General features: G+C 40.9%; 3 protein-coding genes, 1 long non-coding RNA gene and 2 pseudogenes across 4 annotated transcripts; 5 read left to right on the plus strand and 1 right to left on the minus strand.

Moving 5' to 3' along the window:
* Positions 1–3,334: 3,334 nt before the first annotated feature.
* Positions 3,335–4,437, minus strand: LOC130702188 (uncharacterized). Its single transcript, XM_057523858.2, has 3 exons — positions 4,425–4,437; positions 3,653–3,819; positions 3,335–3,543 (listed from the first exon to the last, which is right to left on the minus strand). The coding sequence occupies exons 1-3, from the start codon at positions 4,435–4,437 to the stop codon at positions 3,370–3,372; spliced, it is 354 nt and encodes a 117-aa protein (XP_057379841.1). The 3' UTR covers positions 3,335–3,369.
* A 252-nt stretch (positions 4,438–4,689) lies between these two features.
* On the plus strand, positions 4,690–5,366 carry LOC130702336 (uncharacterized). Its single transcript, XR_009004295.2, has 3 exons — positions 4,690–4,748; positions 5,070–5,174; positions 5,354–5,366. It is a non-coding gene; the product is annotated as an uncharacterized LOC130702336 (long non-coding RNA).
* Positions 5,367–5,492: 126 nt separating this feature from the next.
* On the plus strand, positions 5,493–7,873 carry LOC130702178 (vinculin-like; annotated as a pseudogene).
* Positions 7,874–12,157: 4,284 nt separating this feature from the next.
* On the plus strand, positions 12,158–13,825 carry LOC130702277 (CTTNBP2 N-terminal-like protein). The gene is made up of 5 exons (XM_057523941.2): positions 12,158–12,724; positions 12,803–12,904; positions 12,957–13,208; positions 13,530–13,634; positions 13,812–13,825. The coding sequence occupies exons 1-4, from the start codon at positions 12,581–12,583 to the stop codon at positions 13,599–13,601; spliced, it is 570 nt and encodes a 189-aa protein (XP_057379924.1). The 5' UTR covers positions 12,158–12,580; the 3' UTR covers positions 13,602–13,634; positions 13,812–13,825.
* Positions 13,826–13,950: 125 nt separating this feature from the next.
* Positions 13,951–16,652, plus strand: LOC130702171 (vinculin-like; annotated as a pseudogene).
* A 4,652-nt stretch (positions 16,653–21,304) lies between these two features.
* On the plus strand, positions 21,305–24,246 carry LOC130701222 (exostosin-2-like). The gene is made up of 6 exons (XM_057523187.2): positions 21,305–22,042; positions 22,125–22,512; positions 22,608–23,198; positions 23,266–23,360; positions 23,499–23,759; positions 23,838–24,246. Exons 1-6 carry the CDS (start codon positions 21,486–21,488, stop codon positions 24,118–24,120), a joined length of 2,175 nt encoding a protein of 724 aa, XP_057379170.1. The 5' UTR covers positions 21,305–21,485; the 3' UTR covers positions 24,121–24,246.
* The last annotated feature ends 2,290 nt before the right edge of the window (positions 24,247–26,536 follow it).

Below are 26,536 nucleotides of genomic sequence, written 5' to 3' on the forward strand. Positions count from 1 at the left end.
TTAAACGATGATGAACGTTTTTACTTGTATCCCACATGTTTTCATCCTTCACGGCTAAAATAAGGAAATACTACCAAGATATATTTTCTTTTTTTCTGCCGCCCTTTTCTATTCCATATGTGTGTCCTGAAAGCATCTAGACATTTATTCGGTCATCGTTTCTCTTTCGGTGGGTGGGATGAACCCTCTTCCCCGACCTACGGTTATGGAGCCATTCATTTTACTCCCGTCTGCTAGTACGTTCTTCTGCATCGCTACGATCGACGGAGGTCCCTTACCATAAAACTAGGGAATTCATAATGGACTTTTGAAAGCGGAGCGCATAGCAACAGATATCTTTATTTTTTTTTTTCTCCTCCCAAGCTGTGGCATTTCCGCTACTGGTCGCTGCAAATGATGAATGGATTTCCGACTTTGATTTATTATTTCGAGATCCGAGGGCCGCACTTTTAGAAGGCAATTCAAAATACTGCAAAATAAAAAGCCTTTGATTTCAGAACAAATAATACGATCAAAGATTGAATAGTCCTGGACGATATTCCCTTTACACGATAAACATTATAGCCGAACGCAAACAAAAAATAAGAAAAAATTATGTTTACCATTAAATTGGATTGCCCCCCAAGTGTTCTACGATGCGAAACCCTCGTGATCGAAATAGGAACAAACACTGGGTTGCACAAAAGCGACCAATAGAAAAGAAAATGTCGTCTACATAGATAATGTACATAGACAATATTGTATAGCTGGAACAATAAGCGCCAGACTGCATCAAAACCATATTTTACTGCACTACATGTTAGCGACGCGTGTCGTGAAGACGCAAGTAGATTGGGGTCGGCAATAATACTGCGAATGAAAAACCCTTTAAAAATATTGGTCTTAACCCGAGCACAGAATTTGGGGGCACGGAAAAAAATCGCATGTAAGCATGGAATGAAAGAAAAATAAACGTGTAAAGTTACAAAGAGAGTAGATCAATACGGAAACAAGTAGGAGGGCACTGCAGTCACCTTTTCAAGTCAAGAAAAAACGGAGGTCCCAAATCAAACATTATTTTCTTTTACTCATGCATTTTCATTTATGCCGTCGAAACATTGTCAAATATACCGCGGGATTTTCAAAGCGCCTATTTTATTCAAAAAGAACGACACATCGATCTGGCAGTCAAGTAGAGCGTTTTATTTCCAGGTATTCACATTTGCATCGCACGCGTGCACCTTCCTATTTCTCGCACGCTACGTTATTTAAAAGATTCTATATTCTCGAACTCTAAAGGAATGGACTGTCTTTTGCCATTTCTCAAGTTGCCCTTTGCACTATTCTTCGTTAGCCATCAACAGTCTTTACCAACATTTCAAAAGAAAAGCCGTAATTTGGCTGGAAGGAATAAAATAAAAACTGTACAGATTCCAAAAGTTGACTTGCACCGTCACCAGCGATTACGACAAACCGTAAAAGAGCTACAACCTTGTTTTGTAGTAGCGTCCGCTCGTCGAGAAAAGACAAACACACCCCCCCCCCCCCCCCCCCCCCAAAAAAAAAGGCGGAAAACAAACAGAACATGGTGGCAATCGAGTTAAGCCTTCCACAACCCCTTACTATCTCCAATCCGTTTACAACCGTGGTTGTAACAAATTGACTTATTATGTAAATTTCGTGTGGGGCGACCATTGCTGACAGGACCATCGTCGTTCAACTTAGATTGGCACTTGACTTTCATTGACGTCTTGTGGTCTTCAAAGATTCTCGAATCCTATTCGTACCACCTCATATTCCCCTTATGAATGAGCTATACACTGTTTACACGTAGGCACTCAGTTTTTATGGGATCCCTTTCTTAACCCGTTGATGTTGTCAAACTCTCGCCTCCCATTCGCAATTCCAAGACGAGATTGATCCCCTCTTCGATTTGATTTGTTGGTTTATACGAAAGACGCGAAGAGAAAAGGAACAAAAGATATTTTCTAAAAAAAACAATTGAGCCCGTCAAAACTCGGCCGTTGATCTCTCACAACTTTTGACGAAAAACAAGAGGGAAAATTGAAAAAAAAAAAAAAGGGGGAAGACATCGGGTTATGCGTTTCTAGCGTTCGTATTGTTGCTCAACTCCGCCGCATACATAATAGGATGCGTATACATAGGGGAAATCAATATAGGGATGATGTTCGTTCTTTTTGTGTGCGATGTGTCTTGTTTTCTCTTGGTGAACTCAGTTTGTTTTGTCTTTAATTTAGTTGTTGGCCTATGACACGAAATCCACCGCCATTTTGATCGTTTTTTTGTTTTCCCCCCTTTTATTTTATTCAATCCTTTGATTTTCTCGACGAATACAAGGCGGGACTCCTACGTCAACATTCTCGAGGATGCAATCCATGGACCGTGCTTTGATTGATTGATAAGGGGACGAGAAAGGGGAAATCTGAAAAGGGACCAAAGTTCAAGTGCTGGACTGATGATTACTCTGACGCTCATCACGACAGACACATCTATTAGGTGCCTGAATGTCGAGTGGGTCCCGCCCTTTAGACACGTTCTGAACCCTTTACGTTTATGAATCGCAAATACAAAAATTCTGAATGACAAATTAAGTTTGAAAAGGAAAAACATCTGATTACTGAAATTCGTGCATCCTCATTAAAAAAACCGCTCTATACTTTTCAATTCAGCAAGTGAAAAGATAGCACCCAAGATTTTTAAAAAAATTGCAACCATCGATCCTATACTGCTATATATGGGGGCCTTCCCTACGGCGGAATAGCTAGAAATCAATTATGTTTCCCTCCCTTGTTCCTCATGTTTTCCTGTTTACGACCAATCTACTTTGTTTACCTTCCCATCATTCTTCGTTACCACTATGGTAAATGAAAACGCATAAACTCATGACATTCCCTTGAAATCAAACTGAACGTTTTGCTTCACGTGACACGGGATTACTCACGATTCAAAAAATCATCTAGCGATCAAAAAGACACGAGGATCAATTAGCGGATTTTTAAAAATAGACATTTACGCTTTTGTTCGGATTCATACTACTACGGTCCTTAAAAAAATTTTTACGTTCGCTTCATTGATCATGATAATGGGAACATTACGCAAATACAGAAGAACGAATGACGTATAGGTCTCGGTGGGAGCATGACTGATTTATCACGAATGAAAAGTTTTTACGTTTACCCTCCCCACGCTATATATTTTCCTAGCATAAAAGCCGAGAGAACAAAAGAACGTATGCTGTAATACTACTTTTCTACGGAACAGATTGAGTAATTCTATTAATACTATTACTAACTTATTTATTTTTTATGACTTACAATCTAAAGAAAAGAAAAAAAAAAAAAAAGGAAAGGGCGGGGATATTGTAACACATCAATTACCGTTGAGGACGTGGACGGTGACGGAAGCTGCAGTGGCTCCAGGGCCGGGCACGCAAGTGTAATTGCCAGAATCACGCGGTACCGCTCTGGCTAACAGCAGACGACTCTGACCATCGATTGTGTCCGTCGTCACGCTCATTCCTCCGCTAGCCGAATAATTCAGCACCTAAAATGCGAAAATGAAAATAAAAAACATCAACGCCGTCGTCTACACAAAATGCTTACAATTTCTTGGGGGGAGGCGGGGATTTTCGTGTGTTGGCTTGTTTGCTTACCTGTCCGTTGTGTTGCCACGTGAAATAGTGCGGCGTCTTGTTGACGCCCACCGGCGCATTTTGCGATTGCGGTTGATGTTCTTCCGTCACCGTGACGCAAGTCAAATTGATGTCGCTCCCCTTTTTGACAAACAGCTCGGCGCTGCCGAGAATCGACGCTTTTGAAACTGCCGGCCAAAAAAAAATAAAAAAATAAATAAATAAATAAATAAATAAATAAAAGAACAACATTGAAATGCAAGTGGAAACCAATTAAGAATCAAATAAGTTTTCTTGTTTCTCCGAGACGAAAGGCAAAAAACTTGTTGCGATTAGGAAAGACTCGGCATCTCCATGACGACGGAGATTTACACAATGACGATAAGGCCCAACAAAAAAAATAAGAGTGAAGCGCTCTTGTGTTGACTTTGATAACGAAGTGAGAGCGAGGCGTTTCCAAACTTGACGAATCAATAATTTTCCAGGGAAAAAAACCTCAACAAAGAAAAAAGAAAAATGGAGGCAAACGTTAAGACGATCTACGTCCGCGTTCGTCGACGTTACTTTCTAATAGCAAATCAAGGCGAATTAGAATATCGAGTTTTTAGTGTCGTTTTCGTTTAGTAACAATGTCACGACTCGTCTTACCCCACGCACATCACCGTCAACTTAAAACAAAAAAACAAAACAAAAGAAAAACAGGCGAAATGAAAAGGCGGCCGGATGGCGATCAAACAAAAATAAAAACTCGAAAGAATCGAATTTTCTTTTTTTTTTTTTTTTTTTTTTCTACATCGTTTAATCATTTCTCGGAATTTTCCCACGAAACTATTGCACAGCGATGTGCGTCAAAACGTTCCAAATAAAAAAACAAAAAACAAACGCGCCTTGAAAAAGAATCGAATTCGTTGGTGAACTTGACGGCCGGTACTTGGAAGCCAATGAGAAAATTAACAAATGGGACGGCGGGATTTGCCGTTTTAAAACATTACCTTCGCTTGACAAACGCACACGCCGCTATCCATCGTATCCAAACACCCCCCCCCCCCCCCCCCACACCGAAACTCATGTTAATCTCATTCAAGCCATGCAAGACGCCGAGGCACGCCACTCACTGGTATGTTAGCTGGCTAATTCCAGCTATCTCTTTAGATTTTGTGCATGCATCACCTATTATTGTTTTCGCATCTCACTGAGCGTAAAGTTAAGCCTTTCCCTGCACGCCCGAAATTCCAGGCTTGGTTCACTATTTTCAACGCCAACGGGCTCGATGAATTGTGTTCGAAAATCTGTGAAACCTGTTTGGAAATTCGCGATGATTTGCTTTTTGTTGAAATTTATGTGTCCCTTACGATCCTTGATTAATCAGTACAGTATAGACACACTACCCTCGTCTCTTCCACACTTTCCCTATTTTCTCTTGGGTTTCTTATATTAGGTGCTTCGTGAATTAGGCGACGAGAGAAGGAAGCATGAGCATGACACTGCCCAAGGTGACGACATCATTTAAGGACTGGAAAAAGAACGGACGAGACTTCGAGAGGTAAGACGATAGGATGGGCGACTGACACGCACCTGTGACTGTAGTTCGAGCGTACATTTGCCTATACCTTTTATACTTCGGTGTATTTCCACTTTTTTCTCTTTCGTCTTTTTTCATTGTTTATTTAGTCATTATACTGTTTGAAAGGAGAAAATAAGTTTTAATATAACTTCATCTAGGAATTGGAAGTGGTGGCTGTTGGTCTCGAAAGAGAATAACTGCCAGTTGGAACCGACCGTTTGTCTCGCTTCGGCTTAGGCCGAAGCATCCGCCACAAACTGGGAGAATTGAACAATTTGGTCCAATCGGCTGTGGCAAATGCAGAGAAGTATGTTATCCAGCAACCTGCTCACACGATAGCTGGACGATTGGAGCAAGCTCGCCGTTGGTTGGCCAATCCAAGCGTCGATGATCGTGGATTGCTACAACAGGCCATTGCGTTGATTGTTGAAGAAGGAAGAAAGGTAGCACAGTTTGATTCTAAAATCCTCATCACTTGCATAATACGTAGCGCAAACTTGTAGGTTGCCCAAAGGACTGCAATGTGAACAACGTGCAGAAATTCTGGCCCTTTGTAATCAAGTTGATTCCCTGTCTCCTCAGCTTGGGGACCTGTGCCGTCCTGGACAATGCAATTCGCCTCAAGCTCAAGCTTTTGCCAAGTAAAGAAAAAAATTTATGCTGGTTAGTTTTCAACTTATTTAAGCTATCGTCCTCTTTAGGTTGTTATCACAAAAACTGGACGAACTCAAAGATAAGATTCAAGGAGCTTTGGTCGATCGCGTAGTTGAAGATTTTATCGATATCACAACACCATTGAAACAGTTTACCGATGCAGTATTGGCTCCGGAAGGTAATAGATTACAAAAATTTCACTATTTAAAATTATTATGACTGATTGGCCATATCGTTCAGGAACTCCAAATCGCGAGGAGAATTTCAAAAACAAGGCTGGAGCATTGAAGGGATTTTCCGCCCGGGCTGCGCAAACGGCTCGGATGGTTGCTGCTAGTGGTAGCAATGGTAAAAAAAACTATCAGAGGTTTTGAACACCTCGGCCGGCTAAGTGGAAAGTGTAACGCCACAACTGATTAACGCTTGTCGAATCAGGATGACCTATCCGGCCAACAAGGCAGCCGATGAGCATTTTGAGAACTTGCGCCGTCAGTACGCCGATGCTATCGCCCGCACTCGCCAGCTGTGCGACGAAGCTATTGATTCGGCCGCCTTTATCCAGCAGTCGGAAGAATTGATGCGCCGTTGCACGGCAGAATGCGAAGATGCCATCGGCCGTCAGAAGCCCAGCGGTTAGTCGACGGCACCTCGCAAATTGCCCGTCTGGCTAATCGTGTGCTGATGGTAGCTAAGCAAGAAGCCGATTACTCGGAGGATCCAAAGTTTATTGGAGAAGTGACTGGTGCTGCAAACCTCTTGCAAGCAGGTATGTCTGCGAATCCTATTTTCATAAATGTCTAGACATTTCTTACGTTATTCTGAATTGCAGATGCCACCCCAATGGTTCAGGATGCTAAATCAGTGGCAACTAACATGAGAGGTCAAGGTTCAATCAATCAGTGGCGCGATTCGAACAAGAAATTATTGGAATCGGTTGGCAAAGTACGCAAGGCCGTTGCAGGACCTGATCCCATCCCGCCGCCTCCGGCGGGATGTGTCCTCACTCAACCTGAGTAAGTAAATATTTTCAGTTAACTTGAATCGTGTTTAACGAATTGTCTTGGTAACAGATGCGCCACCCCATCCACTATTGCCCGGTGGTGAACATCCTCCACCAAGGCCTCCTCCTCCAGAGACGGACGACGAGGACGAAATGTTCCGACACGCTCCGCAAGGAGACCAGCCCATCTTGGTATTATATTTTCGCCTCAACTGCAATAACTCAGAACTTGAATGATCTTGTGAATTACCAGATGGCTGCTCGTGGATTGCATCAAGAAGTTATGCAATGGTCTTCCAGAGATAACGAGATCATTGCCGCCGCAAAAAGGATGGCTCTTTTAATGGGCCGTTTGTCTCAACTTGTTCGTGGAGAAGGCGGCAGCAAACGTGATTTGATTGCTTGCGCCAAGGCCATCGCAGAAGCGTCAGAGGAAGTGACAAGACTGGCCAAGGAATTAGCCCAGAATGCACAGACAAGCGAATGCGCACTGTACGTCGTTAGCAGAAGTTTGCGCTTAGCCATAAATTGATTTCTCTTTTTTTATTTTGTTTGTCTGTTTGGTCAATGTCAAGGCTTTACTTCAAGTCTGCGAGCGTATCCCGACCATTGGCACTCAGCTGAATATCCTGTCGACTGTCAAGGCTACAATGCTGGGAGCTCAAGGAACAGAGGAGGACCAGGAAGCAACTGACATGTTGGTTGGTAATGCTCAAAACTTGATGCAGACAGTCAAGGAAACCGTGCGCGCAGCCGAAGCTGCTTCAATCAAGTTGCGCACAGACGCGGGCATTCGCATGCACTGGATTCGTCGCAACCCCTGGTATCAATAAACAGAAATCAGGAGTTTCATAACCCTAAAAAAAAAACGTACTGCCATGGGGATCTTTTCGTCATCCATACAATTTATTAAAGTTTATTTCTTTGAACGCTTTTGGCGCAATCATTCTCATTCATCCAACCGCTTTTACTATACATTGTTATCGTGCAAAGTCACATAAAAATTCCTCTAACCACTCTTGAACCTATCATCATTTGTTGCTCGATTTTTGGCGTAGTGTGGTGCTCTTTTTTATTATCATCGGCCTTGATAGAACTTTAAATCTTCCTGTAAGGGCTCCATTTTCAATAATCTTTTCTTTAAGAACATGAATTAAACTATATTCCTTCCGCGTGAGCTGAACCAACATAAACCAAAAAAAAAAAAACATCAGCCACTGCTCGGACGTGCCAAACTTTATGAGTGCGACGAGTTTTATTATAACATTTTGTAGATCCACTCTTTTTGGTACATGATCTAATGTCTTATTGTAGCTCCAAATAATACACATGGTGTTTTTATATCGATGGGGTCCCAAACTTGTCTACACCGGAATCCTTGCACGATAAAGTACATAAGGTAAATTAAACATTTGATGAGGGGCAGAGACAGACATGGCAGCCGCAAACTATGCCACAACACTTCATATGCGACTTAGCATTTTAAACAGGTCGCAGTTCAAGAAAAGTTAATTTACGGTAATGGCACAGTGGCTATCGCCATTCCGTTGTAATCAGTTTCCCAATGTTCGGTTTCCATTAATATCCAAATTCCATGCCATTCCCTCCTTAGGTTTATATAAATATGGCTGAAGATACTTAATTTGGTACAAGATTCGAATAACTTGCGACTTAGATTCGTAACTTTTGCATCAGATTCAAAACTATTCTTGCACTGAGTGTGCGAAATTCAAATGAGTTGCCAACCCGTTTTTGGTTTAATCAAAAAAATAAAATTGAATTTTGAACTGATCATGTATTAATGTTGATCAGAGGACCAATTTATCCACGTGCTAACAACATTACAAAAAATGTGTTTTTTCGTACAAGAGAAGAGATAAACAGGTTTTTAACAAACATCATTCTGCAAAAAGCCAATTTCCTGCAAAAAAGAAATTAAGCTTTTATACACCGTCTCGATCTTGTGGGAAGAAGTTTTTGCTCCCAACAGGTTACATACATCTATCCATGAAACAAAGTACCGTTGCCAATTATGTAATATCATAGCAAGATCTCCATGGCATACCTTATTGCGCCCCTCTCGGGCTGTCTCTATCTTCGCGATGTCAGCCTGAAAATCATGATTGTGTTCGTTACTTAGCTTCCATGCATCCAACAAGTCAAACAGTAAATTTTGGGGATCGATTTCCGAATCTGTCCGGATTTGGGCTTGTAAATCATGGTCTCGCAGCGCTGGGCCAAAAAATTTAGTCATACATTTATACAACTTTAGGGTAATCTTTGTTGACGTAACATACGCCGCTGTTGACATGTCTCCTGGTCTTTGCGGTCTGCTGCCCCGGTTGAGAAACGCTGGTGCTCTAAAAGGAAGAGATGTCCACATCTAACGGTGTCTTTTGTTTTGAAACTAGTTCCTCATAAATGCTTTTTACCTGTTCAGCCGAGGTCCTGTCCTCAACCAATTCCAAAACTTCTATCCATGCCATAAGATAACTCACCCAATGCTGTGAAACTTCGTCCAAGTACCCGTGAATTACGGATTGCCTTCCAGTCATCGACATTTCTAGATTGTAGAGGTCTGATGGCCCGTTGACTGCAAAAAAGGAAGGATCGTTTTTCCGCTTGGCGATCATGGTTTTCAGGTGATCGTAGGTATCTAGCTGATTCGTTTTTCGGCCCAATAAGTTTCTTCCGTCCATAAAATTATACAGACTTGGGCCAAAATGTGCGGTCATGATCGAAAACAATACGTACGATAAATCAATGTTTAGTGATTCTTTCCTCAATGACATGACTTTCGATGGCTTACTAGGTTGATGGTAAACTTTCCTTTGTTTCGACCTTCTTTGTGACACCTTCTTTTGCGATTTCCGGCTGTTTTGCTTGTTGTTGGCCATTATAACTAGCAAAAGTAGTCAACTGTACGATATTACCATGAGCACAACTTTGTCCTTTATCAACGTTTTCAACAGAAAATTTGGCAAAAAAAAATAACTTACGGTTCATTTTATTTAGTTGTCGAAAAATTTACCCAATTCCACTTGAATGTTTTATTACTAACTTGAAAATCGTTATTTTACCCATCTTGTTCAAAAAACACTTGATCGAATTTCTATGCCATATATTTTAATTTGCAACTATCCCATATCGTGTTTCCCCCTTACCATCATAAATCCCGAAGCGCAAAACTATGTTCTGTATGGTTTTAGTTCCGCAAGCCCCTCCCACTCTTTAGTTTGCAATAGAGAATTAGCTGAAAACTGATTTGGCTCCTCCCCCTTTACATCCAATTATACATTTAATCAATTAATACTACAACTTTATCTAGGTTTATCGTAATCATCTAGAAGGCCCTGAAAATCCAAATAATGTTCATTTGATAAGTATAAAGTAATAGAATAATATTTTGATTTAACGTGCTAAACAGGAGATCACTACCTGTTTCTTTGTCAACGTTGTTTTGAGCCCGAAAAATACGGTATAAAAGGCCGAGGTTTCAATTATTGCATTGGTGGCGTAGCTGGTTAGTGAATATCGGTGGCAGTTGGTCTCGAAAGAGAATAACTGCCAGTTGGAACCGGCCGTTTGTCTCGCAAGGGATGAACGACAGGCAGGAGTTTGCGTGGAACTCCTGTTGGTAACTCGATGGCTCATGATCGCAGCCATACCTGGATGAGGAGACATCGTGTAGGAAAGGAGAAGAATTCCTACAGGAGTGTGGCTCGTGGTGATTACAACCGTAGTCATCATTCCAGCCTCAGTCAGAAGACCCTCAGAGTTGAAGTCATGATTTAACTTAAGGATTCAGGGTTAAGATAAGCAATTTGGCATGTGAAGCTAACACTGGCAGGAGCGCCCATAGGCGACCCATCAGTCTACCTGGTAGACTATGAGCGAAACCACCAAATTTTTTCCCTATTCGGCTATTCCATGGTTATCGCATCATCGAGTACACAATAATGAGTAAGTACGACAATTATAAGAAATGTTTGGGATTTTTTGTGTAGGTTCATGTAGGTTTACGGATGCAGCAGCTAATAACCGATCCATGTGACCCCCTCCGATGCCCGTAAGTTTTTGTTGTATCCTTACTGCGTATAACACCAGTACGGCGTACAGTAGTGCGGCTAGCAGGTCAGCAGGTAGCCAGGCTAGTGTTTAACTGTGATTCAAAACTTCACTAGAAAGGGCAAAATATGCTAAAAAAAAAATAAATCTTAGGATTGCACCGGGATTTATTAACATGTAACAGGAGTCAACCAAGAACGTAAACGACAGAAATCATGCAATGGAGAAGCTTCGGATAAATACACCTCATTGGTAAGCACAAAATAAATTCATTCTTCGTCGCTGGAGGAACTGCTGCTACTGCTGGTACTACAGCCGCACGATAGCGGTGAAGGTTTTGGTTCTGGCTCCGGCTCACGAAATTCCAAGTCCAATGCAGTCACAGCTCTTCGTAGCCAAAAGGAATCAGCAGTTGCTCCAGCGTCTGGCTTCGTTACGAATTCTTCGCTTACAAAACTGGCGTCCCACCCTGTTGTTTACATGTTTCATTACAAACCGTAACTACGAAAAATAATTTTAAGTAAATAATAAGATATCTCACTCGCAATCCAGATCTTTTTTCGGCTCCTTCCTCGGCGACTGAGCAGGGCGATAATAGTCCATCTAAGATCTCGTTTATCAAATATGACCAAAGCCATCGTATAACACATTTAATAGCAACTTGCATCCAAAATACTGGATACCATGCATGAATTCTGCACGATCAATAACGCGGAGATGTTGAATATCCTGTCTACAAAAGTGCAGATGCTGAGAACGTGGAGGTTTTCAAGTGGACATTATTTTTTGTCAGCTTTATTTAGTAAATGCGTTTACTAGTTTTTAGTTCGTTAGTTTTGCGTTAGGGTAAGCGGCTTCCATAGTAGAAAACCCGTTTAGCCATCCTCGTTTGATTTAGGTTCGTCTTCATTAGAACTGCGTGGTGCGGTTGGTCTAGTATTAAACTTCAGGGAACTTCTACAAAAACGTAAGAAAACAACCAAGATTAACGTGTATTTGTTACACACGCAACGTAAACCGAAAAGTTATATTTAGTGGTTGCAATTCAGTCTAAAATCCCACCTTTAGGTAATACTGACATGTAGAAAACTTCGATAACACCGGCATATAATGTAATGCCCAAATTGATTGGGAAGCAGAAAAATTCTTTTTGTTTGAACAATACAAACTAGATGACACAACTGGCCGCTACACATCTCAAGGGTTCTTCCACCGAAAGAAGAGAGGTAGAAAAATCAAAGTTAGCTCTTGTCTGGATCCATGATGGCCGCCTGACAAGTTTTCCGATTTCCCTAAGTTACACTGTTTATATCAAATAATGCATTATTTCGCCAATGAACTTAAATAATAGGTTTTTTCAGGGCCACAATATCGTTTTGACACGCGTTTTACGAACCGCTCCAACCCGCTAAGGCGAGAAGACTCGATCCAGTGGATGCTATATGTTTCAGAATCTATTGTGTTCTAGTGGGCTTCACTCTCGTACGAAGCGACCGAGTTGTTGGATTTGAGTTGTGTTATCTTGAAGTCCTGAGTTGACGACACAGTGGCAATCTTATTTCGATGACAAGCTATACTGCTACCCTTAAATCAAATTTTTCACTGTGCATACTCTTTGTTGATATCTCATTTTATTTTAACCACACTTCACCAAATTCTTGTGATGATGGCAGCTAATAATGTGAATTCAAACCATAGCTCAGCTCCCTTGTCGAGATCAAATGCCAATTTTACTACCAAGACAAATGAACAAACAAATGCCATGGATATAGAGCAGCTTCAGCACATGATTAATTGCACAGTGAAGGTTTGAATCTAAACATGTTCTGGAAGCTGGTCTAATGTGTCATTAAACCTATCACTCTATTGTGTTATTTATTTGTAGAAAAACCCCAAAGCGGAGCTAAGCAAATCTGACTTGCTTCGTTTACTGGGCTACCTTGAAGGGGAGCTACAAGCCCGAGATGTAGTGATTGCAGCCCTAAAGGTAATAAGTGGAATGTTTAAACGTGATTTATTGCTATATGATTTGGATTTAGGCTGAGCGTGTTAAACAGCAGGTCAGCCATGCTCGTTATGGCCGTATTTTACCCGTCAACGACCCGTTCGTCGCCCTCCAACGTGATTCACGCTCTGTCACCGTTGGCGGCTCGTCTACCGATGATACGGCTCTTTTAAAAGCTGTTACCGAAGGGCCAATGGCAGCTCTAGAAGCCCTCGTAGTCCAACACCGAAACTCTCATGTTAATCTCATTCAAGCCATGCAAGACGCCGAGGCACGCCACTCACTGGTATGTTAGCTGGCTAATTCCAGCTATCTCTTTAGATTTTGTGCATGCATCACCTATTATTGTTTTCGCATCTCACTGAGCGTAAAGTTAAGCCTTTCCCTGCACGCCCGAAATTCCAGGCTTGGTTCACTATTTTCAACGCCAACGGGCTCGATGAATTGTGTTCGAAAATCTGTGAAACCTGTTTGGAAATTCGCGATGATTTGCTTTTTGTTGAAGTTTATGTGTCCCTTACGATCCTTGATTAATCAGTACAGTATAGACACACTACCCTCGTCTCTTCCACACTTTCCCTATTTTCTCTTGGGTTTCTTATATTAGCTGCTTCGTGAATTAGGCGACGAGAGAAGGAAGCATGAGCATGACACTGCCCAAGGTGACGACATCACTTAAGGACTGGAAAAAGAACGGACGAGACTTCGAGAGGTAAGACGATAGGATGGGCGACTGACACGCACCTGTGACTAGTTCGAGCGTACATTTGCCTATACCTTTTATACTTCGGTGTATTTCCACTTTTTTCTCTTTCGTCTTTTTTCATTGTTTATTTAGTCATTATACTGTTTGAAAGGAGAAAATAAGTTTTAATATAACTTCATCTAGGAATTGGAAGTGGTGGCTGTTGGTCTCGAAAGAGAATAACTGCCAGTTGGAACCGGCCGTTTTTCTCGCTTCGGCTTAGGCCGAAGCATCCGCCACAAACTGGGAGAATTGAACAATTTGGTCCAATCGGCTGTGGCAAATGCAGAGAAGTATGTTATCCAGCAACCTGCTCACACGATAGCTGGACGATTGGAGCAAGCTCGCCGTTGGTTGGCCAATCCAAGCGTCGATGATCGTGGATTGCTACAACAGGCCATTGCGTTGATTGTTGAAGAAGGAAGAAAGGTAGCACAGTTTGATTCTAAAATCCTCATCACTTGAATAATACGTAGCGCAAACTTGTAGGTTGCCCCAAGGACTGCAATGTGAACAACGTGCAGAAATTCTGGCCCTTTATAATCAAGTTGATTCGCTGTCTCCTCAGCTTGGGGATCTGTGCCGTTCTGGACAATGCAATTCGCCCTAAGCTCAAGCTGTTGCCAAGTAAAGAAAAAAATTTATGCTGGTTAGTTTTCAACTTATTTAAGCTATCGTCCTCTTTAGGTTGTTATCACAAAAACTGGACGAACTCAAAGATAAGATTCAAGGAGCTTTGGTCGATCGCGTAGTTGAAGATTTTATCGATATCACAACACCATTGAAACAGTTTACCGATGCAGTATTGGCTCCGGAAGGTAATAGATTACAAAAATTTCACTATTTAAAATTATTATGACTGATTGGCCATATCGTTCAGGAACTCCAAATCGCGAGGAGAATTTCAAAAACAAGGCTGGAGCATTGAAGGGATTTTCCGCCCGGGCTGCGCAAACGGCTCGGATGGTTGCTGCTAGTGGTAGCAATGGTAAAAAAAACTATCAGAGGTTTTGAACACCTCGGCCGGCTAAGTGGAAAGTGTAACGCCACAACTGATTAACGCTTGTCGAATCCGGATGACCTATCCGGCCAACAAGGCAGCCGATGAGCATTTTGAGAACTTGCGCCGTCAGTACGCCGATGCTATCGCCCGCACTCGCCAGCTGTGCGACGAAGCTATTGATTCGGCCGCCTTTATCCAGCAGTCGGAAGAATTGATGCGCCGTTGCACGGCAGAATGCGAAGATGCCATCGGCCGTCAGAAGCCCAGCGGTTAGTCGACGGCACCTCGCAAATTGCCCGTCTGGCTAATCGTGTGCTGATGGTAGCTAAGCAAGAAGCCGATTACTCGGAGGATCCAAAGTTTATTGGAGAAGTGACTGGTGCTGCAAACCTCTTGCAAGCAGGTATGTCTGCGAATCCTATTTTCATAAATGTCTAGACATTTCTTACGTTATTCTGAATTGCAGATGCCACCCCAATGGTTCAGGATGCTAAATCAGTGGCAACTAACATGAGAGGTCAAGGTTCAATCAATCAGTGGCGCGATTCGAACAAGAAATTATTGGAATCGGTTGGCAAAGTACGCAAGGCCGTTGCAGGACCTGATCCCATCCCGCCGCCTCCGGCGGGATGTGTCCTCACTCAACCTGAGTAAGTAAATATTTTCAGTTAACTTGAATCGTGTTTAACGAATTGTCTTGGTAACAGATGCGCCACCCCATCCACTATTGCCCGGTGGTGAACATCCTCCACCAAGGCCTCCTCCTCCAGAGACGGACGACGAGGACGAAATGTTCCGACACGCTCCGCAAGGAGACCAGCCCATCTTGGTATTATATTTTCGCCTCAACTGCAATAACTCAGAACTTGAATGATCTTGTGAATTACCAGATGGCTGCTCGTGGATTGCATCAAGAAGTTATGCAATGGTCTTCCAGAGATAACGAGATCATTGCCGCCGCAAAAAGGATGGCTCTTTTAATGGGCCGTTTGTCTCAACTTGTTCGTGGAGAAGGCGGCAGCAAACGTGATTTGATTGCTTGCGCCAAGGCCATCGCAGAAGCGTCAGAGGAAGTGACAAGACTGGCCAAGGAATTAGCCCGAGAATGCACAGACAAGCGAATGCGCACTGTAAGTCGTTAGCAGAAGTTTGCGCTTAGCCATAAATTGATTTCTCTTTTTTTATTTTGTTTGTCTGTTTGGTCAATGTCAAGGCATTACTTCAAGTCTGCGAGCGTATCCCGACCATTGGCACTCAGCTGAAAATCCTGTCGACTGTCAAGGCTACAATGCTGGGAGCTCAAGGAACAGAAGAGGACCAGGAAGCAACTGACATGTTGGTTGGTAATGTTCAAAACTTGATGCAGACAGTCAAGGAAACAGTGCGCGCAGCCGAAGCTGCTTCAATCAAGTTGCGCACAGACACGGGCATTCGCATGCACTGGATTCTTCGCAACCCCTGGTATCAATAAACAGAAATCAGGAGTTTCATAACCCTAAAAAAAAAACGTACTGCCATGGGGATCTTTTCGTCATCCATACAATTTATTAAAGTTTATTTCTTTGAACGCTTTTGGCGCAATCATTCTCATTCATCCAACCGCTTTTACTGTACATTGTTATCGTGCAATGTCACATAAAAATTCCTCTAACCACTCTTGAACCTATCATCTTTTGTTGCTCGATTTTTGGCGTAGTGTGGTGCTCTTTTTTATTATCATCGGCCTTGATAGAACTTTAAATCTTCCTGTAAGGGCTCCATTTTCAATAATCTTTTCTTTAAGAACATGAATTAAACTATATTCCTTCCGCGTGAGCTGAACCAACATAAACCAAAAAAAAAAACATCAGCCACTGCTCGGACGTGCCAAACTTTATGAGTGCGACGAGTTTTATTATAACATTTTGTAGATCCACTCTTTTTGGTACATGATCTAATGTCTTATTGTAGCCTCCAAATAATACACATGGGGTTTTTATATCGATGGGGTCCCAAACTTGTCTACACCGGAATCCTGGCACGATAAAGTACATAAGGTAAATTAAACATTTGATGAGGGACAGAGACAGACATGGCAGCCGGAAACCATGCCACAGCAATTAATATGCGACTAAGCATTTTAAGCAGGTCGCAATTAAAGAAAATTTTGGTTGAAATGTACGGTTATGGCACAGTGGTTATCGCCATTCAGTTGTATTCAGCTTCCTCGTGTTCGAATCCCACTCATTTTCAAATTCCATGCCATTCCCACCCTGCTCCTTAGATTTATATAATTATGGCTGAAGATTCTTAATTTGGGACAAGATTCGAATAATTTGTGGCTTAGATTTGTAACTTTTGCATCAGATTCAAAATTATTCTTGGACTGTTATTTGTGCGACATTCAAATGAGTTGCCAACCCGATGTTGCTTTAATAAAAAAAATAAAATTGAATTTTGAATTGGTCATGTATTAACGATAATGGACTACCAATTTATCCAACTGCTAACAACATTACACAAAATGTGTTTTCATAGGAGAAAAAACGGAGGTAACAGATTTTATACAAACATGGTTATGCAAAAGCGAAGTTTCCTAAGGAACTACGCTTTTATACACCTCTTCGATCTTGTGAACGGATGTTTTTGCTCCCAACAAGTTACATACATCTATCCACGAAACAAAGTACTGTTGCCAGTTCTGTGAAATCATAACAAGATCAGATCAATGTATATACGTAATTCCTATCTTAGGTTGTGGTGGCTTCGTGTTGTTTGATTGTAATTATGGCCGAAGAAAAACCACAGCACCATCCATCTAGACAAATCTACTTAACGCCCCAGCCGTTTAAATTTGCAAGTATTTCCCATTACCTTACTACAATTATCGCGGACAACCCGTTATGATGCCAACAGGAAAAAACCTCACTCCAAACGTGAATGTGCCTTACATTTATCAGCCCTGGTTGTCAGGTATGTTTTCAAATTTTTGCTTGCTTGACCGCTATTGAAGAACGTTTTCACCTCTGTAGAAACTTTGACACAACATAGCGGTTACGTACAGTTTTTTTTTGCGCTTAGGTGATTCCCACGTTGAGAGGAAATATGGGAGTCCAAGCGCAGGTGCAAACATTTTTTACGCCCACGCGCAAAAGGTAACTTACCAATTAATTTACTGATATGAACGTTCCGTTTTACTTCATTCTATTTTTTACATTAGAATGTCTTAAAGATAATGCTGCAACTGATGGTGGCCGCACTTGCAAGGCAGCACCACGAGCAAGTAGGGGCTCCATAGAAATAAAATTTAGCGAAATTAATCAAGTAGCTTACGTCGATATCACGGCCCCAAAGTATTTCAGTGTTACGCTAATTTTTACGGACGTAACTGATGCTGCAGTCTTTACTAAAATAATACGTATATTCAGCAATTTTTATTTTTTAAAATCTAATTACAGCGAGGTGGTCAAAATCAAAGAAGCGGCTGATACACCAAGAACACAAGCTGGCTACATGAGCATTGTATCGACTAGTACGGCAAACACGGGCACATCAAAACGTTCATGATTCTCCCGTCCTAACTAACACTACAACGCATTTTCTATCAAAATTGCATATCTCCTGTTCTCCCGCTGATTTTGGCATGATGCAATTTCATATGTGGATTCGAATCGTTAATAAATATTTACAGCACGTATGACGTAGATGAACACCTGCTAGCTGACGCATCAATGTGTCATCAGAAAATAAATACATTTTGATGAGTGTCGCACGAGCCGCCAATCAAAATGTGTTTATAAGTGGCGTGAAACTGATGACACATAGATGCGTCAGCTAGCAGGTGTTCATCTCCGTCACACGTGCTGCCTACGTTACGATACGAAGAAAGGGAATATCGGATGAAAACGTACATTGGCTTCGTTAAATTTGCATTGTGGACACGCTTTACCTATTATGATTTAGCGCAATGGTATATAGAACAACGGATCGATCACCTTTCTGCAGTCATATCGTTAGAATCCTCTGCTTGGAATCCAGCCCAATATGACACGCTCCAACTCCGCATCCGTGTCGTCGTTGATGGCAATTATTTTCAATTGTTTTTCCCTTTCGTTAGCAACATTGATTTTTGCTATTCTATAGCGCAAATAATGTGTTACGTAATTGTATTGTTTTTAGATGATGGTAATGGCCTGTTTCCTGGTGTTGGCTTCAGCCGAAGAAAAATCTTCGGTTGTGGATGAAGATCGCCAATCTAGGCAGATTCTGGTGACCCCCTAATCGTATCATTTTCCTAGTGGCTTCCCATTACCTTACTATAATCCTTACGGACAACCGTTGATGGTGGCAATAGGAAATACTTTCGCAGATCCTAATGTGCCATACGTTTATTCACTGTCTTCATCCGGTATGAATCAAGAAATTTTTTAGTTTTTGTTTTAGCATTTATGCAACTAAGGCGTTTAAAAACTAAGCAGGAAGCATTGCGATAACACCATCAGCTACAGGTATGAAATTATGTTTTCTTAAAGAACTATATTGTTCTTACCGCGTTTGCAACTGAGGTTGGACGTACAGTGAAATATTTTTTTCTCTTTTCTTTATGCTCTTTTCATTTTTGCAAACATTTTTTTTTACCTTTTCCTTCGGTAGAATGTCTCTTAACCAATCTTGCTACCGAAGGAAGCGCTCGTTGTCGTCTGGCCACTCAAGCGAGACGCGGAGATATCACTATGAAATTCACCGCCCAGGACCAAATAGCTAATTTTTCAATTACCGCACCGACGAATTACAACTTTAAGCTAACATACAGCGAAGTAAAGAACGTTAAGGCTTTTACGGTAAATCTATTGTGAATTTTAAACAGTTGAATAGAGTGTGTTAGTTTGATCGATGATACTGAGGTCATCTCCGTAGTCAAAATATTGTTAACTTAAACAATATAAACTTTATTTTTATTTTATTAATTTCCTAATAGTTTTACTCCTTTATTAGACAAATGATGTCTTTTCCTTTAGCTTCTTTGGAAAGCTATTGTATTCATTTGATTCAAATCGTTTCATTTGTCTTATGGGCTCATAGCAAAGCCTTCAAATCAGTGCAACTAGGGATACGTCTGTGACGGAAAAGAAGTACATGAACATTGCGGTGCGTAGTACAGCAGACGGTGACATATTGAAATGCAGTTGGAAGTCCAGTCGTCAACATTCCCAGGACGGTTGTACGCCCCAATTGATATAACAAATCAGCATTAGCATTGAATAATCACGAGGCACTGTGTCGTCCTTATTAGTCGGTGTGTACAAACTGAATTTGGGGGCGGATATTTGATCCTATGTAGTGTTACCCGGTTAAAAAGTACAACTTTAATTTAAACAATCTTAAATATTGAATACACCTTTATTATGCTGAATCAATGCTCTTTCATCTTAACATATGGCTTTTAATTATCCATATGATTTCTTGTGGTTAGCAGACTATCAGCACGTGAGCTATCGACTTGATCTTACAATTCGACTGGATAAAGTAGAGGTTCTCATCACATCGTCAATCAAACGACGTTAAACAGATTTTCCCTATAAAAGTCTTTATTAAAGGATGGTATTAAAGTCCAGGCAATGATTATGATTCACAGTGAATATATACAAAGTTTACCAGTATTGGATCTAACATAATCCTTTCTATATCACCTTGCCTTCTCATTAGCTTGGCATTAGCTTCTTAACAATTCCAGAGTCATACATTCAGTCTTTCCAGTCATAGCATCTATGAATGATAAATAGTGCGCTTTTTTTTCACACATCGAAAGCAGAACTCTTTAAAAGCAAAAGGCTCTGTTTCAGATGCCTAAAGGGAGGCCATTGAAGCATCGATTGACCTGCGAGATCATTTTCTTTTTGCGGGTATTGTTTTTATTTAAAAATTCATTTAATGACTAAAGCAGTCAAACTGCATGCCACTATACCTTTTCTGTAACGAGTCGGCATAAAAAGATGCCACACAAGATGTGAAACATGTCTCTTAATTTCTTAGCCTTTCTGATGAAAACAAGCGATTTCAACAGCCATTGCTCTTTAGATTTTGGTTAGTTCCTGTATGGTGCCACGATGATAACAAGAGGCGTTCTTGTGACGCGCTTGCCAAAAAATTTAAAGATTTTAACTCCTTATGCAGATCATGAAGCACGAGCCAATCTCGTTTCATTCTGTAAAACGTCAAATGACACTCGTTTCACTAACTTCCCTCTCGCTAAAACATTTGTTATTTGAGAAGATGCTTGCCGGCATAAGGTTATTGTTAATAATTATCGATGCAAACCCGACAAACTAACAACAATAATTTGCGCAGTGCTATTTTTGGCCGGTAGATGGGGATTATTAGATATTTTATCGATAATCGTATCGTTATCTAAAAGTGGGCGTAGATAATTTGTGTCTAACAGAACTAGATAATCGCCAACACTAGCTATATTCCCGTATAATACGCGGACTGCGGACCGTTGTGGTATGGATAAACTGCGGATTACTATCAACCATTTTGGACCAAGTCCGCAGCTAAAAGTCCGCAGATTGTCCAGTCCGCATTCCGCGTCCGCACTTTCTTTTTGCCCCCCAGAACGGAAGACAAAATTCACAAACTCTGAAGTGTTATTCTGAGAAACTATGGGATTTGTGTGTTGTGATAGTTGCAATACAAAACCTTAATTGATTGATATTCGGCGATGATTGTCCTGAGTTTGTAGTTTTAAACATTTTTATTGCCTTATTTCGTTGATACATTTTCTGCCCACTTTAACGAAATCGTTTAAATCTATTTTCTAGTGTCAAAAACTAAAAATGAGAGAAAAATATCCCCAGTCGTGTACTGTTTTTGCTGGCAATACCCCTCTATTTCAAAATCGGCATTCAGTTAAACTAAATTTTCGGAACTTTTTCTTAGGTTTTGCATATATTTTACTGTTCATTTTCCTAGTATTATCAATTTTTCTGTGGGTATCTTATCCACAAAACAACATAGGACCTTCTGTTTTATTGGATAGAGCTTCCCTTGAGCATTTAACAGAATATGTTGTTCATAGTGATTCATTGTCTTTTCCATCTCAAAAGAATTGCACATACTACACATGTTTTGATGTTTATAAATGCAGCCACACACATAGTGGGCGGATAGGTGTCTATTTGTATCCTTTAGTTGAATTTGTTGATGAAGATAAAGTACCGGTAACAAAGAAAATAACATTAGAGTTTCACAATATGTTGAAAGCTATAATCAATAGTGTGTATTTTACCCCTAATCCTGACGAAGCATGTCTGTTTATTCCTACTATTGATTTACTAAATCAAAACCGTATTCGTCCTAAAGATGTTGGGAAAGCTTTGGCTTCATTACCATAGTAAGAATCTAGATAAAATTTTAAATGTATTTTTGTGAAATAACAAGTTCTTTTTTCTGCTTTGTTTTTGCCCAAATATTAGTTGGAATGAAGGTCGGAATCATCTTATATTTAATATTCTCCCTGGATCCATGCCAGAGTATTATCCATTTTTGGAGGTTGATATAGGATATGCAATGGCGACTAGTGGTGGATTCTCATCTTTGACATATCGCCCTGGGTTTGATGTCTCAATCCCAGTGTTCAGTCCACTGGCAGCTGACCTAAAAGGCCAAAACACGGGAGGAGATCGAAGGTGGCTAGTCATTTCATCGCAACCCAATATTCATGAAGATTTTCGTGAAGTTATTTCGGAAATGGCCGCCGAGCACCCTAGATTTCTCGTGTTAAACGGCTGCACATCTTACTCATTGGACACCAAGATTCGCTGTCGAGACAACGAGATGTATCGTTTCCCAGAGATATTACTGGTATGGTGTTACTAAAACTTTTTAGAAGCCATAATTTCACCAGAAAAACTGGGATTTAGGTTTACGTGTTAACACTATCTACATTTTTTCGATAGAATGGCACTTTCTGTTTAATGGTTCGTGGCGTTCGATTGGGGCAACCTACGTTGATGGAATCTCTTGCTGCTGGTTGCATCCCAGTGATTGTCTCAGACTCGTACGTGCTTCCTTATGTGGAGGTGATTGATTGGAAAAGAGCTGTTCTGCAGGTGTACCAAGGCGATCTTAGCAAAGTAATGGACGTGCTAAGTTGCGTGTCATCCGACCGCATCAGCGAAATGCGTCGAATGGGAACCTGGATCTACACTCGATATTTCTCCTCTGTTGAACGAATAACGCTTACAACGCTGCGCATTGTTAACGATCGCGTTTTCCCACATGCAGGACGTTCTTATTCTGATTGGAACGATCCTCCTCCTGATCGACCTCCGTTGACGTCCAACACGTTTGCCCTGCCAATCGGACCACCACGCTCGCAAGGGTTTACGGCAGTGGTACTTACTTACGATCGCTTGGAAAGCTTATTCCATGTTTTGGAACGAATTTCAGCAGCACCTAGTCTTGCGAAAATTGTAATTGTTTGGAACAATCAGTTTAAGGATCCTCCGTCCATCTCGTCTTGGCCACGTCTTCCAAAACCACTTCAGGTAAGTTGTTGAATGGTAAATGGGTTCAGTTTTACTCACATTTTCGTTAAACTGTTATTCCGAGTAGATTGTGCGTACCAAACGCAATCAACTGAGCAATCGCTTTTATCCCTTTCCCGAAATTGAGACGGAGGCTATATTGGCAATGGATGACGATATCATGTAAGGCTAATTGAGAACGAAATGCCTTTCAATCTCGAGTTTCTAATTTATGGTTCAGTTTTCTCAAGAAATACTATACATTATTTGAGAAATCATAATTTATTTTAATCTTTTATTTTTTATTTATGTAAAATATAGTATGCTTACTACTGACGAGCTAGAATTCGGTTTTGAAGTCTGGCGTCAGTTCCCTGATCGTATCGTTGGCTTCCCATCCCGTACGCATGTTTGGGATGGACGCAGCCATGGTTGGAAGTATGAATCGGAATGGACTAACAACGTTTCGATGGTACTAACGGGTGCCGCGTTTTATCACCGCGTTTACAACTATTACTATACCAGTGCTATGCCTGGTGATATCAAAAACTGGGTTGACGACCATATGAATTGTGAAGATATGTAAGAACAAAGATTTTATGATATTACTAATAATGGATGGTCGTGTTATACAAATCTTTTCATAATTTTTTTTTCTAGTGCGATGAATTTTCTTGTCGCAAATTTAACAGGAAAAGCACCTATTAAGGTAGCCCCTCGAAAGAAATTCAAATGTCCCGAATGTGTCAACGCTGACTTAATGTCTGTCGACCTCTCGGACATGACTGCCCATATGACAGAACGATCAGAATGCATAAATCGTTTTGCCCACATCTATGGGGGACTTCCTCTTCGTAGCGTCGAATTCCGAGCTGATCCTGTTCTTTACAAAGACAATTTGCCGGATGCATTCAAAAGATTCAATGATGTTGGAAGCCTGTAAAATAATAGAATTTTACCATTTTGACGTAACTTTTTGAACTTCCTAGCGTTCTCCTAATGTGCCATATTTTAACTATTATTTTTTTGTGATTTTTGCCTTTTTAAAATACATGTCGTGTTCGAATTTGTTACGGGATTCTGTTGTTCACGGGGAAAAAGACACTAAAAAATATATTTGAATTTTTTTCTTTGTGTGAATCGGTAATGTTTATGGGAATCAAAACGCTATTTGATGGGCAATGAAAATTTTTGTGAAAACAAAAAACCCGTGTCGTTTTTACGAACGAGAAAAAGCTTTATCTGTCAGGTGGGTGGCTTTGTAGGTACGTACAAATAAAATGACAGGACCAGCCGCGATTTTGCTCGCTAGAGATCGCTAGCATTTCTGGAGCTTTATGTTACCTGTTCTTACAGTTTTTTTGTTTGTTTTTTTACTATTTTTCACTTAAAATTTTTCCTCCTCTTGTCAAATTTTTAATGGGCTTTAAGGGATTCGATTTGTTCCTGTGGTTGCATTTCAATATTTTGATAACTAATTCGATGTCTTCAGAACACATGTCTATCTAATCTAACATACCAAGCATATCGCTGGTTTGTCCGCCTAAAACGTAAATATGGTACGCTTTATCTTCGTATAATACTCGGATTGCGGGCTTCAGTAAAAAATTTTGCAGCTCTACGTCCGCAGTTTATCCAGTCCGCATTTTACTCTGATCTCCACTAGCAGTCAAAGAAAGCTGAGAAGAATCGGCTGAAGCTATGCTCGATCTCGACGCCAGATGTCAGCCCTCACCAATGAAGGAAACTCCGGCTATTTTCCCTTTCCCATACTGACTACGTGCTGCATACAAACGGTGTTAGTGGGTAATCTACATCATGTAACAACACTACTTCCATTCCAGCCGTGCAACATGCAGGGCATGATCCATCTGAAAAGTGTACGTTTATCTGGATGGTTACCCTTTTTAATGGTTGATACCCTGCATGCACACTGAGGAAATCCAGCTAATATACCATTGACGATGAACATTGTGAAAATAAAACGTTATTCGTTAATTACAAATGCCTAAACTATTGTTGGTTATATATATACACGCCGACTGCTCTTTAGGAAGCAGGTACCCAATCTATATTTCCATAAAACCTCTTTATCTGAATGTGCAGGTGTTTTCCAATCAGAATGGATGGAAATGCCATGTTCGCTATTATGGCTGCCGCGTTTTCGATGTTGATCTACATCCGTAGTGATATCGAAACTTTAAGTAATAATCCGCATTGCATCAAATGGTGTATTGACAACGATTCCAGAGTTCACAAGCCGGTTTTACCACACCTATTCGTACGTGTCAGCTTTGAATAGAAGTTTGGTCAACCAGATTGAGTCAACACTTTAGTTAGGTCTAAAAAAAGCATAGGTGCCTGGCTATATTTGTATCTTTCTGTTTAGTTTTCAGGCATAAAATCTGGAGCCGCAACTTTTCGAGGGAAAGCTGGTCTTAAAACTTAAAAGGCCTCTAGTCATTAATTAATCACGTGGCCTGTCGCCTTCACGGGAAATGTTGGAATAATTTATCAACAAGGAGTGTTAGGCTTGTACTCAACGTTTGAGCCTAACTGAAAGTTTCATCAGTGCGTGGCTCTGTACTACGCTCTCTACCCCGTATAACAGCCACTGTAAAAAGCCTTATCACCATTCCGTTCTTTTAAGCCCATCATAGACATAATGGCGGTAATAGCTGCTAGTATAGTATGAAGAAGAAGACCTGGATTATGTGAGGACCCTAAAGACTTCGATATAGACGGGAACGCATAGTTTCGCCTGCCATTTTTGACGTTTTTACAACTGTTACCGTGCATAGCGATACTTGCATGGTGATTGTTTTCAGTAGCTTTTTTAGTCATCTGAAGCTTTCGTCGGAAACCCTTACATAGTTTTAGAAACGGTTCTAAACTGGTCTTCTGGGCGGGGTTGCTTTGTTTTTCAAAGTTTTCTACATCAGTACCACCTTTTGTTAATGAGCCCGTTAAAAAGGTGATGTGTATCACTAATGTTACATGAATCCAAATTTCGCAGTTCTGCTGAAAATTAAATTGGGGCGGCAATCTTGCAAGTAACAGGAAGCTTTTTTTGTTTGTTTGCTTTTTGTTTGTTTTTTTGCCCATCCTTTGACAGCTTTTTCAAATGTCTTTTCCTAGAGAATTTAAATTCTTGACGTCTGACTATCATTACGAAGCATCTGGCCTGCATTCTTAAAACCAAAGCAGTGAATCTATTTTCGTCGACAGAGAAGAAATTCCCTAATTAGTGCGGTTTTCTCAGTTTCTTTTTCCATAGGTACACGCTAAGCAAGTGAGTCACCTTAGTTTACACCAAATACCAGCTGAACGTTTTCCCAAAAGGTATTGTCTATAGAACC

The sequence above is a fragment of the Daphnia carinata genome, chromosome 10, assembly GCF_022539665.2.
Source record: "Daphnia carinata strain CSIRO-1 chromosome 10, CSIRO_AGI_Dcar_HiC_V3, whole genome shotgun sequence".
In the NCBI taxonomy this organism is placed as follows: domain Eukaryota; kingdom Metazoa; phylum Arthropoda; class Branchiopoda; order Diplostraca; family Daphniidae; genus Daphnia; species Daphnia carinata.